General features: G+C 38.2%; 1 protein-coding gene across 1 annotated transcript; it reads right to left on the minus strand.

The window, feature by feature from the left end:
• Nucleotides 1–12446: 12446 nt before the first annotated feature.
• LOC114049945 (60S ribosomal protein L39) lies at nucleotides 12447–13816 on the minus strand. Its single transcript, XM_027871427.1, has 2 exons — nucleotides 13646–13816; nucleotides 12447–12754 (listed from the first exon to the last, which is right to left on the minus strand). Exon 2 carries the CDS (start codon nucleotides 12718–12720, stop codon nucleotides 12565–12567), a length of 156 nt encoding a protein of 51 aa, XP_027727228.1. The 5' UTR covers nucleotides 12721–12754; nucleotides 13646–13816; the 3' UTR covers nucleotides 12447–12564.
• Between the last annotated feature and the right edge of the window lie 149 nt (nucleotides 13817–13965).

Here is a 13965-nt window from a genome sequence, read left to right on the forward strand (position 1 = left end):
ATCTTCTGTTAGTTTCCCTGAATTACTCTCACCTCCTTTGATTCATTCCAATCCATGTGCCACCATTTCAGGTTTGAGTCCTGTACCTAAATAAATGATCACATTAAGAATTACTTGGGACCACAGTGTAGCCATTAAGGCCTCATTGCTAGGAATATCCCATAATGCTCCTGCCTACAGTTATGAACAGTGACCACAACTATGCTATTTAGAGCTGTATGGGAATCCATAATCACCTCAATTATCAGGGGATTAGTAGAATGTTTCTGGCCATTTGCTATTTGTAATTATACTCCCTGCATTGATTTTCCTGCTAGCCGTGCTCCAGTATAAATGATCTTTTATTAAAACTGCAGCAATCAAGCTGAAGCACCCAGCTAAGCTGACAGTAGAAACATGACGAACACTGAATTTGGATTCAAAGATCTTGGGTTAGAATCCCAGCTCTGACATTTACTGCATATGTGATCTTGGGCAAATCTCTTCTCTAGGCCTCAGTTTCCTCATCTTTATGTAATAGGGGTCTGGAGCATATACATCTACCCCATCAGTTAGCTCAGCTGATATAACTGCCCCACATAGAGACCCTAGGAAGTTTGCTTTTAGGAGAGTAACGATGATACATAAGGGAAGCCCTTTAGGAGAGTAATGATGATATACAAGGGAAGCCCTTTTCAGGGATTGTAGAACATTGCAAAGACATTCCATAACTTTCTTGTTGGCCAAAGACACGTGCTTAAAAGAGCCTTCTTTAGATTGGCTGTGAAGCCACAATTGTTGGCTTCTTCAAAAAGGCCTGAGTCTGGCCTTAGCTACTTCTTTGCTATATTTGAGTGTAGGGGATGCTTAATGACCCTTTCTTTTACAACATCAAATGAGAAAATATTTGTAAAGTACTTAGCACAGTTCCTGGTACTTAGTAAATGTTTAATAAATTCTTGTGTTTTCCCCAATTGACAAATGGTCAAAGGATGTGAACAGGTGGTTTACAGATGAACAAATTACCACTATCTATAAGCATATGATAAAAATGCTTTAAATCACTATTGATTAGAGAAATGCAAATTAAAACCACTCTGAGGTACCATTTCACACCTATCCAATTGGCTAATATAACAAAAAAGGAAAATGATAAATGTTGGAGATGTGGAAAATTGGATCATGCAGTAAGGACGACGATCTCATAGCTAGGTAGTATGGAAGATGGAGCATGTAGCACTGGCCCTGGAGTCAGGAAGACCTGAGTTCAAATCTAACCTCAGATACTTATTACTAGGTGACCCTGGGCAAGTCACTTAAAATTGCCAGTTTCCACAACTATAAAATGGGGATAATAACAGCACCTACCTTGAGGGGTTGTTATGAGGATCAAATGAAATAATAATATTTGTCAAGTGCTTAGCACAGTGCCTGGCCCATAGTAGGAATTTAATAAATGTTTATTGAAGGAATGAATGAATGTTCAGGTGAAGTGTGCTGGGAAGCCATGGTTGATGGAGGCTGGCAAAAGTCCTTATGAGACACAGCAACACAGCAACAGACAGCTGATGACCGTGAGCCAAAGGCCCAGCTTATGGCTGCTTTTCCTCTTTATGTTCCATTTGTGACACAGCTTTGTGTCATTTGCCACTCTAGGTTATGTGACATTATTTGATTGGTACTGGCGGCTCATTGTGAGCTGAAAGGCACTGAGACTAAAAATCAGTAGGATATTCTAACTTTTATTGAAATTTTTACAAATTCTAGAAAACAGTGATTATCTCTGTGACTACATGATTACTGACTTGATTTGGTGAAAGATAAAAGCATGATTTTCAAACCTAGGGGAGGGGAGGGGAGGGGAGGCTAAAATCCATGCTGAACTAAGTACCTACTCCTTGTATGGCCTTGGGCAAGTCACTTAAAATTTCTGGGCTTTATCTATATACAAAATGAGGAGGGTGAACTAGATGACCGTCAAAGGGCCTTCCTACTGTAAATCCTAGCAATTGGGATGTTTGGGGTGTTCAGGAAGGACTAATACCTCTTGGGCGAGGGCTCTTCACCCACCTTTGGTGTCCACCTGTCACCTAACTCTCACCTGTGGCTCCAAGAAGCTGTCGCATGTGCGGGGGCCGCACCCTGGTAGAATCATCTTGGCAGAAGGGCTTAACCAGGCTGAGGGTAACTGACAGGCTTCAGACCTGTTGATGAGATAGGGGGATGTCTATCCCAAGCATGTGAAGACTTCCCTGGTGGAAGGGGCAGATAAGAACACTCTGTGGAGCCCTTAGAGCTTGGTCAGACATTGAAGACAACAAGGTCATCCACTGCATCCTGGGCTATCACCCAGGATATCACCATCTTACTTCAATGACTCTGGAAGACAGAGTAAGGCTAATGACTAAGGTGAAACTCTGCCTCACTTAAATCCAATTCACTCGAAAGTCAAGACATCACCCCATTATGTCACTGGTCCTCTTTGAAAACTGAAGGATAAACAAGAAAGGGGTGGGGTGATTTAGGAACTCAACCTCACTTTACTTCAAATCAGTGAGAAGATGCCCAATCAATTCTAGGGCTCAGATCAAGTGGGAAAAGACCGTAGAATTGGAATTATTGCACAAGAAGCATTTTGGATAGGCAGAGGAAACTAAGCCATAACCTTAAGATTGTCTATCAATTACAAAAAGAATTGAGAAAGGATTTCTTCTAGTGTATGTCTCCCAGCACAAGCATGAAGAGGAACCACTTAGGTGGTAAAGGGGTGGGGTTGAGATTTTAGCTTCAGTCTTGACCAGGTCTCCTTCCTCCCTCCATTACTCTTTGGCAGGAGAAGGCCTCATGAATTTCAAAGGGTTTGGAAGATTCTGGACTTCTTATCTTAACCACAAATGTCTTAACCATATCCCCAAATGAGCTGATGGAGTGGTAAGATTCTCAGATTCACCATGCTTTAGCAGAATTTCTTGAACATCTAATGAATGAGAGAAAAAGATTTCCAACAACTAAGAACTGTATGTTACCCCACATGTTGCCACATGTGCAGTCTTAGCTGGGGCCCACTTTCCCCAGGACTTGTGTGTGTGTGTGTGTGTGTGTGTGTGTGTGTGAGATACCAACTATTCTTACTATTATTAAAGTAGTACTACTTAAATAATACCTCTTTCTAAAAGTTCCTTAAAGCTAGCTGACTAAATGATTCTTGACTGATAATACCAGGATGGTATTAGAACTGATGGTATTAGAGAATTACTGTTGACCTTCCCCACCCCCTCCCCTTAAAAATTTTTGTTAATTAATTTTTAGTTTTCAACATTCACTTTTATAAGATTTTGAGTTCTAAATTTTTCCCCCTCCCTTCTCTCCCCCGCAAGACAGCATTTAATCTGATCACCCCTTCCTTTTTTAAAATCCTCAAGGTTTGCAATTTCAGGGTTATCTTTCATTCCTAAACTTTGTTTCCTTCTCCAACCTCAAGCCTTGCCAATTTTTCCTCAGCGAAATCTCTGGGGTTCATCTCTTCCTCTGCATTTTCAGCCATCATCTCATATTTTAGGATTTCAGAAAATCTGAACATAGCAATCACCAAATAAAATGAACATTTCCATATACAAAGTGAGCAGATAATGAGGGTTATATCTGAAATCATGAATATCTATTACCTACAGCTTGCTTTTCCTTTTAAGTATAGATTAAATTCGGTATGTTATTATCAAAGCAGTCCTGCTCATCTGTGTTTCCTAGAGAATTTCCTTCTGTTTGCTACAGTGCAATAAAAAAGCTCTTTTCTTCTTTTTCAATATTATTGCTAGCCCCATTCTGGCAAATTCCCTGCAAAATTGTAAAAAAAAAAAAAAGAAAAAGAAAAGAAAACAAAAGAAAAAAAAGAAAGGGAAAAACAAAAATTTTGTAACAAACGTGCATATTCAAGCAAAACAAATCCAACACTTGGCTCATATCTGAAGATGTATATCTCATTCCGTATCCTAAGTCCATCACCATTCCATCAGGAAGAGGATAGCATGCTTCATCATTGGTCCTCTGAAATGAGTCAAGGTGGGTCATTTCATTGTTCGAATTTCTCAAGTCTTCCAAAGATTTTTTTTTTTACATTGTTGCTATTATATAAATTGCGATCCTAGTTCTAATTTCACTTTGCATCAGTTTCTGCAAGTCTTCCCAAGTTTCTCTGAAACTGTCCCTTACATATTTTTATGGCTCAATAACATTCCATTCCATCTGTATACCATAATTAGTTTAGCCATTCTCTATTTGATAGGTACCTCCATTTCTTTACTAAAACAAATGTTTTTATACATCTGGTGGTTTTACCCATTTCTTTGAGCTCATTGTGATATAGGCAGAAGTGTACCAGCTACTATCAGCTTGGAAGAGCTGCTTGTTAAATTTAACTTGTTAAATTGTTAAAAATAACAATTGTTATTTTAAAAATTGTTAAATTTTCAGCGTGAATATTTGTACCTTGGAAATTGGCCAATGATACAAATCAGCACTTAATATATTTTTTTAAATGTCTAGACTTAAAGTGATGGAGAAAATTTTAATAGTGAAGATTAAACTTAAAAGTGTGTCCTGAGTTTTTAGTAGACAATTGTTAAACATTTATCCATAACAATAAAAATCACATGATTATATCAGTATATGAAAAAATCTTTGACAGCATGCAACACCCATTTCTGTTAAAAACATTAAAAAGCAAAAGACCTCTCATTAACATGGCAAACCAGGGATCCTGCAATCCATTTGGTTGAGCAGGAAGGGGTTCCCAAGGGTTCAGGCACAGTGCCAGGGGTCTGCTGCAGGGGTTGGGTGCTCGATGTGGTTGCGTGATTTCATTGGAGCCCTGGCTGTGCAGCTCAGCTGTGTGGGCGGGGCTCCAAGTATCTGAAGACTTGGCAGGGGATCCTGGAGTCCATTTATCTTGTGGGGATAGAGGGAGGATAGGAACAGTCTGTGATCTGCTATGATGACATTTTGGGGTCACTATCAGCAATTAGGCAGGCTCCAAGCTGGAAAGGAGGGGTGCTAGGATTCCTGTCAGAGAATCAGTAGCTTCAGAGGGATCCCAGGGTCTGAGGTCCAAGTCTCAGTGATTCAAACACAGTGGGGAGGGTCCATATCAGCAGATGATCTATTTATGATGTACACAGATAAGCACAGATAATGCGCATTATTTTTAAAGTAATAATTTTAAAAAATTAATCTGTCTCTACTACTGCCCTCCTCTGTCTATTGAGGAAACATATTCAAAATCCCTCAATATACATATTTACATAATCCTGAAAAAAAATTCCTACATTGGGCATTTAATGTTGAAATATTGAAAAATATCACTTTCTGTACATTAATTTCAGCATCTCTGTCAGGAGGTAAGTGCTTTGTTTCATCTTCATTTCTTTGGACTCACAGTTTCACATTGCACTGATCAGAATTCTGAAGTCTTTTCAAGTTGTTTTTCTCTGCAACGTTTTTCTCACTAACCCTAACCCTAAACCTCCAACTCTAACCTTACCTGTACAAATACAAATTAGATCTACATACATAGTTCTTCCCAATTTTTCCTGAAATTGTCCATTTTTATTATAGAATAAGAATATTCCATCACAATCATATACCACAGATTGTTTAGTTATGTAATAGGCAGCCTCTTAGTTTACAATTTTTGTAAACTATATCATTTTTGTCTGTATGGAACCTTTTCTTCTTAAAAAAAATAATTTGAGGGTACAAGCCTAGTAGTGGTGCAGCTGAGTCTGAGATTATGCACAATTTAGTAATTTTCTAGGGATAGTTCCAAATTGTTTAACAGCTGGATCAGTTCACAGCTCCCCCAACAGTGGTGAACCTCTGTACTTGTTTTTCCATAGCTTCTCCAATATTTATTTTTTTCCTCGCTTGTTCTCTTTACCACCAATTTTTAGGTGTGAGGTAGAACTTCAGAGTTGTTTTAATGTACATTTATCTAATTATTAGTGATTTAGATCTCTTTTATATATTGTTGATAGCTTGGATTTCTTTCTTTGAAAGCTACCTGTTTATATCTTTTGACCTCTATCCGTTGGAGAATTGTTCTTAGCCTTATAAATTTGAATCAGTTCATTATATATTTTGAATATGAGACTTTTATCAAAGAAATCTGCTGCAAAGATTTTTCTGCCAGGTACCTATTTTTCTTGTAATTTTTACATTATATCTGTTTATGCAAAACCTTCTCAACTTTGTATAATCAAAATTGTCCATTTTATCTTATGTGCTCTCAATCACTTATTTAGCCAGGAATCGAACTCTTCCTTTATTCATAGGTCTGAAAGTAATTTCCTCCTTGAGCTTCTAATTTATATAACTCTTTGAAACATTTTTTTTCTTTTTTAAGGCAATTGGGGTTAAGTGACTTGCCCAGGGTCACACAGCTAGTAAGTGTCAAGTGTTTGGTCTGAGGCCGAATTTGAACTCAGGTCTTCCTGAGTTCAGAGCTGGTGCTCTATCCACTGTGCCACTTAGCTGCCCCTTAGCTTCATTTTCTTTTTTTTTTACATTTTTTTTTCTTTTTTAGGCAATTGGGGTTAAGTGACTTGCCTAGGGTCACACAGCTAGTAAGTGTATATAACTTTTAACATCTAGAGTATGCATTCATATGGAGCTTATCTTGGTGTATGATATGTGGTGTCGGTGTAAACCTAGTTTCTGCCAGGCTTCTCTCAAGTTTTTCCAGCAGTATTTGTTAAATAGTGAGTCCTTCCCTCAACAACTGTGAGCTTTGGATTTATCAAACACTGTGCTGCTTTGTTTCTAATTTGTTTTAATGATAGACTTTTTTTCACCAGTATCAAATCGTTTTAATGATTATTGCTCTGTACAATTTTAGATCTAGCATTGATAGACCCTCACCACCATGGCTGTCGTCGCCCCCCCTTTCCACTTTTTTTCATCATTAACCCTTTATATTCTTGCCCTTTTGTTCCTTCATATAAATTTATTATTTTTCCTGGCTCTATAAAATTTTTTTTGATGGATATAGCCCTGAATAAGTACATTAATTTAGATAATACTGTTATTTTTGTCATCCATGAGTAATTAATACTTCTCCAATTATTTAATTCTGTCTTGATTTCTGCAAAGAGTGTTTTAAAGTTGGATTCATATAGTCCTTGGCTGAATCTTGGAAGATACTCTTCCAAGTATTTTATAGTTGCTGTAGTTATTTTTAAAGGAATCTCTCTTTCTAGTTCTTTCTGTTGGGAATATGCAGGAATGCTGATTTTTTTCTTTTTTTGTGGATTTATCTTATATCTTGAAATTTTGCTTAAATTATTTCAATTAATTTCTTAGTTCTCTAGTTATGCCATCATATTATCTGCAAATAAAGAGTTTTATTTTCTCTTTGCTTATTCTTATTCCATCAATTTCTTCTTCATATAGCTATAGCTAGCATTTTTAGCATTATGTGAAATAGTACTGCTGGCAATAGGCATCCTTCATTTACCACTGAATTTAATAGAAAGACTTCCAATTTTTTATATGTATCTGTGAGTTTTCTCATGGATTTAGATAACTTTTTTTTTTACAATATTAAGGAAAGGTCTATTTATTTCTATGATTTCTCGAGTTTTTAATAGTATTGGATTTTGTCAAAGGCCTTTTTAGCGACTACTGATATGATCATATGGATTTATTATTTATATTAACATAGTTTATTATATTTATAAGCTTTCTTATGTTGAACCTACCCTATATTACTAATATAAACCCAACCCAGTCATATAACCTTTCTAATATATTAGTTTAGCCTACTTGCTAATATTTTGCTTAAAATTTTTTTTTTTTTGGTGAGGCAAGCTGGGTTAAGTGACTTGCCCAGGGTCACACAGCTAGTTAAGTATCAAGTGTCTGAGGTCACATTTGAACTCAGGTCCTCCTGACTCCAAGGCTGGAGTTCTATGCACTGCGCCACCTAGCTTCCCCGCTTAAAATTTTTTTATCGGGCATCTAGGTGGCACAATGGATAGAGCGCCAGAATGTGACCTCAGACACATAACACTCACTAGCTGTGTGACTTAGCAAGTCACTAACCCCAATTGCCTCACCAAAAAAAAAAAAATTTTTTTATCAATGATCATTAGGGATAGTGATCTATAGTTTTCTTTCTCTGCTTTGTCACACCCTTATTTTAGGTATCAAAACTATATTTGTAATAGAGATTTAAAGGGTACTCTCTTCTTATTGCAAACAGTTTGTGCAGTATTAGAATTAATTGTTCTTTGAATGTTTGATAGATCACTCGTGAATCTACTTGGTTCTAGAATTTTTTTACTTTGGAAGCTTATTTTTGGTTCACTTAGTGTCTTTTTCTGATATTGGGTTATTTAGTCTATTTCTATTTTTTTTTAATCTGGGTATTTCATATTTTTGTAAATTTTCATTTATTTCCTCTCTCAGTTCTGTTGGCATACAACTGGGCAAGTTTCTGATAATTTCATTTCCTCTTCAGTCCTCTATTGTTTACTCTTTATCACCCCCTACATAAAATCAGAAATCCCTAGAGCTACCAAATTGATATTCCTAAAACACAGGTCCAATCATTTTATTGCTCTTTTTAAGAAGCATCAATAACATGTCCTATTATTTCTAAGATAAAATACAAACTCCTCTGTTTGACATTTAAAGCCTTTCAGAATCTGGCTCCAACCTAACTTTCCAGGACTTTACATTGCAACTCCACATTCCAATCAAACTGGCCTAGTGGATGTTCCCCACACATTCTTTCCAACTCTACCTCTGTAACTTTTGAGGGGCTATTCATCACCCCTGGAATGTTCTCTCCTCTTACCCTCTACGTTGTGGAACCACTAGCTCCCTTCAGTGCTCAGCTTGAGTGGCACCTCCTTCAAAAGGCCTTTACTGATTCTCGTTCCATTGTTAATTCTGACACCCTCCCCCAATTTTTTTTTTTGTTCATACTGGTGTATGTTACTTCCTCTCAGTAGATTATAAGGTCCTCGAGGGGATTTTTGTTTTAGTATCTTCCATGCCTAGCACACAGTAGGCCCTTAGTGATTACTGAATAGAACCATTCAATGAACCTGATTTCAAAATTTTAACTGCATCAACTATGACTAATTACTTTGAATCTGAGGTATGTTTTAGTTAGGAAGTCCTTTGAAATAAGAAATAAAAACCTTAACCACTTTGGATTCTTCAGGGAAAGCTTGAAGGTAATTACTAAGTCTGTGGTTTTCCATTAATCTAAGCACCCATATTTTCTCTTCATAGTACGATGCAGAATGCAAGATGAAATGGAGACACAATGGGAAAATTGGATAGCATTTCCACATTCCTTTAAGTCAGGTTGCTGCAGAATTCTTATTACGTTTGAAGTGAATTCCTAGTTGGGATGCAGCCAAATTAAAACGATGTGCATAAGCAGAATTTAAGGGTAAATACAAATGATTTAGGGATTGTCCATACTTAGTTCCTTCCACTGGTGCAAACAACAAAGAGCCAATGGTAAAAGCTTTACTGTTAATTGGTGGATTTAACACATTTATTGTGTGTCTTGGTCATTCATCTGAATCTGTAAGATCTTATGGTAGAGTACAAGCTACCTGAAGGCAGGGTACCATATATTGCTAACTGTCTGTATAGTATAGCATTAGCCCCATGTCTAATCATAGGCATTTTATAATAATGCCATAATGATGAATTCTATTATAGGAATTAATATTCAATTTTCATTAATTTATCAGATTTTATTGTTAAAAAATAAACAACCTACAGTGATTGTTTCTGATAAGGTATGCCAAATTATGCCCATTATTCTAGGTAAATTTATTTTCTTTTCTCCGAGACTATAATTGGCTATCACAATTAAGAGAATGGCTTATTTTTAGTTTTTAATTTACTTGATTATATTCATTGTGCATATTGTTCTAGTTATGTTAATCTAATTATGCATCAGTTTATACTTCATTTCTCTGAATTCTTCTACTTGTCATTTCTGACCACTTAATATTTTCATTACATTCTTCAGTTCATTCATTACATTTCTTCAGTCATTCTCCAACTGTTGGCTCCTTTGTTTCTAGTTCCTTGTTCTCACAAAAAGTACTCTTCTGAATATTCTTGGTATATTTGGATGTTTTTGACCTCTGGTTATATATGCTGAGAAATTACTGGATCACAGCATACAAGATTATGCATCTTGGACTGACCCCAGGTCCTCACTCTTTAGGCTGAGAAGGCTGGGGAACATTTTTACCCTCACTACCCAAAAGAAATCTATTCTTTTTCTCCCTAGATTGCTGGACCTCCTCCTGTTTTTTTTTCATCCTTAAATGTTTCTCTTTGTTTTCACTTTTTTGTTCATTAAAATGCAGTGACTCACTTTTGGTGAGATTTGTGGACGATTTAGTTTTGGGGGTAAATATCACGTCCATCTACCTTCAATATTCTACTTTCCCCATCGCTAGGTAGCACTTCAAACAAGGTGAATTTATGGTTTAAAAAAAAAAAAATTTTTAAGGCAATTAGGGTTAAGTGACTCACCCAGGGTCACACAGCTAGTATCAAGTGTTTGGTCTGAGGTCGGATTTGAACTCAGGTCCTCCTGACTCCAAGGCCGGTGCTGTATTCTCTGTGCCACCTAGCTGCTCCCCATCCCATTTATGTTTTATGGACTATCAATTTAATATTTGAGTGCCTAACACTCAAGTAGCTTACCACTTAGAAACAAAACAAACATACAAGAAAAAGGCAAAAATAATGCAAAATAGCACTTAACTAAGTACAAAATGAGTGGTTATGGACAGTAAATGCCATGAGATTTGAGAAAGATGGACTGACTCAGTTTCAGATACTTAACACTTCAACTCCTTCAAGCTTCCTCTCCATTTCAACTGGAGGGCTAAAGGGTAGAGCACTGCTTGTCCTTCTGAAGAGGAGCTGGGATCTGAATTGTGCAGAAAATCTCCCCCACTCCCAATACCCTTTTTGTGTGTAGTCTTCATCCAACAGATTGTTAACTCCTCCAGGGCAGGAACTTTGTTTTTCCAATTTGTATTCCCCAGTGCTTAGCACAGTGCCTGGGGCAGACTCAGTAAATGCTTAATAAGTATTTACTGAATTGAAAGGCAGTGTAGAGGAAGGAATTCAGGATTTACCTTTTTCCTTACAAAAAAAATACATCCATGTTTAAAATTAATATTTGAGTAGTTTCTTCTTACCACAGGTGTTAAGAGTAGAGGTTCTTAACTTTGTGTTATGGGCCTCTCTGGCAGTCTGGTGAAACCTATGGACCACTACTAAATGTTCCATATCGACACATTCTAAATGCATAAAATATGATTTTAAAGGAAACAAACTAAATTGAAATGTTGTTCAGTCATCTCCAACTCTTTGTGACCCTATTTGGGGTTTTCTTGTTAAAGATACTGCAGTGGTTTGCCATTTCCTTCTTCAGTGGATTAAGGTAAATAGTGGTTAAGTGACTTGCCCAGGGTCACACAGCTAGGAAGCTTATGGAGCTGCATTTGAACTCAGGTCTTCTTGACTCCAGGCCCAGCACTTTATCCAAATGTGCTACCTAGCTTCCCCACCATATTCACTGTATTTGTATTCCCTAAACCCAACAAGAGTACCCTGCATATAGCAGGCACTTAATAAATACTTGCTGTATGTGGCAAAGCCAAAATTTGAACTAAGGTATAATAAATCACATCCAGTAATCTAAATTGAGCACTCTTTACATTTTACTATGATGCCTAAGTGTGTCATATTCCTCTATTAGGTTGTAAATTTCTGAGCTGTAAGAACTGCATTATTCTCCCATTTAAAGGCAGCATCATATAGTGGAAAGAGTATTCAATGCAGAGTCAGGAAAGACCTGGGATCTTCTACATTTACTAGCTGCAGAAGTATGGTCAAAATCATTTAACATCTCTAAGCCTCAGTTTTTTTCAACCGTAAAATGGGAACAATCCCTTGTAGCACTTAGCTCACAAGTTCAATGTAAGGATCAAATGAGATAACTGGGTACTCTGAAGATGCAGACTGCTGCTCATCCAAGCCTATCACGTGTGACTACTGTCCCAGTAACTCCTGCCAATGTGCTATGAGCCTAGTTCCTACGGCATAAGATGAACAGCAATGGAGTGCCCCAACGGTGCATGAATGTTTCTTCACTTGTACCACTGACTGCTTTCTTTTTCAGCAATAACCTTTAAAGGACACCCTTTCATGGCTTCTCTTGTACAGTTCTGGACTGATAATGTGTTTTCGCCTCCTTATGCCAATGAGCAGGTCTCCTCACCTTTAAGTCTTTGGACCTTTCTGAAAACTGGATTAGTTTATAACGTTTAAAGCTTATATAAATAGCAGTTATTATCATTTTAAAAATAGCATATTGAATCACTGAACCAATAAAGAAATAAAGAAACAAAATGGCAATCTCTGAATAAGAAGTTTCTTTATGTCTGCACCTTTGGAATTTTCAAAATCAGGGTGGTAGTATGGCAAGGTGTTTCCGACTAGGAAAGAATGAATCTAAGCGACCATGGTGGCAGTTCTTTATAAGCCCAGCTTGGTTCTTCTCCAGTGTCTCCTCTTGGAGTTGTACCTGATCTTATTGCCAGTTTTCATGCGAATCCACTGAGGAATCGGACGATTTTGCTTCTGCTTCTTTGCAAGGAACCTCTTGATTCTGAAAGTCTTGTGGGAAGACATGGTGACGTCTCAGTAGGGCAGCCAGAAAACAGAACTAGTAAGAGAATAACTTAGTATTAGTATCAGTGACCTTAAGAGTTCCCAGCACAGGGCCTGCCACATACCAGGACTTGCATAAACATTTGTTAAACTAAGCATAGGAAACTGTTAGATCTGGCTTTGCACTCAGCTTTATCCATCATCTGGAAGAAGCTGCAAACAAACATACTAACACAAGCCATACTACACTTACCCAAGGCTTAACTAGAGCTAATAGTCCTTTGTACACACACACAAGTACTACGCTTAGTACTATGTTTATTCTTATATGTATCTTACATATTACACATCATATGTAATGTTTTTAATATATGCAGTATTTTCAGTTTATTTTGTATTTATGCTTTTTACTATTTACTTTAATATCGGTTATATACACTCTAATTATTCCAGGAGTCACTTGAAAGTTGTGTGTCGGTTTATAGCTAAGTTAAAATCCCACCTCAAATATTTACTAGCTGGGCAAATCACTTAACCTCTCTGTGCCTCAGTTTCCTCATCGGTAAAGCAAGAGGTTTGGCCTCCATGGTCCTTTCCAGCTCTAAAATCACTATGCAGCGCCATTTCCATTACCCCTCACGGTCTTTCAGTGTTTTAAAAGACATTTAACCCTGATTTCCCCCCGAGGAGTGGCCCCGGTCACGGGCTGGCCCAGAGCCTCCACATGCAGCGCCCCCGGTCCGCACGCTGTCCCGCCGAGCCACGCTCCCAGCACCCAGACAGAAGTTCCGGGGCCGGCTCCCCGCTCCCACGCGCAGGACGGGCCCGCCGCGGCCGGGCACCCGGCACTTGGCCGGGCACCCGGCACTTTCCCGCGCACAGCGAAGTCGGCTTCCGTTTAAACGCACGCCCAAGCTCTGAGCCTGGCCTCCCACGGCTCACTCACCCGAGGTTCCAGCGACAGCGAGGTCCAAGTCTGACGGCACAAAGCTGCTCAGCGTTGCCTACAACTGCTCACAAGCCAGTAAGGAAGGAGAGTAAAGGACTAAGAACCGACCGAAAGCTAGCTGTGGAGTAAGCGACTTCCGCTCAGGCAGCAAGGTTAATCGTTTCTCTCTACTTCCGGGTCAAGGACTTAGTCCCTGCTACATTGTGCCTCCCATTTCATGGAGTCTCGAGGTGAGGCCCGAGTTGGCCTACCGTACACCCCTGCAGTTGGCCGGCATGGTATTGTCCAGAGCTGAGGGCAAATCCGTTTTTCCCCAA

Source organism: Vombatus ursinus, unplaced genomic scaffold (genome assembly GCF_900497805.2).
Source record: "Vombatus ursinus unplaced genomic scaffold, bare-nosed wombat genome assembly UNPS02014798.1, whole genome shotgun sequence".
Taxonomy (NCBI): Eukaryota; Metazoa; Chordata; class Mammalia; order Diprotodontia; family Vombatidae; genus Vombatus; species Vombatus ursinus.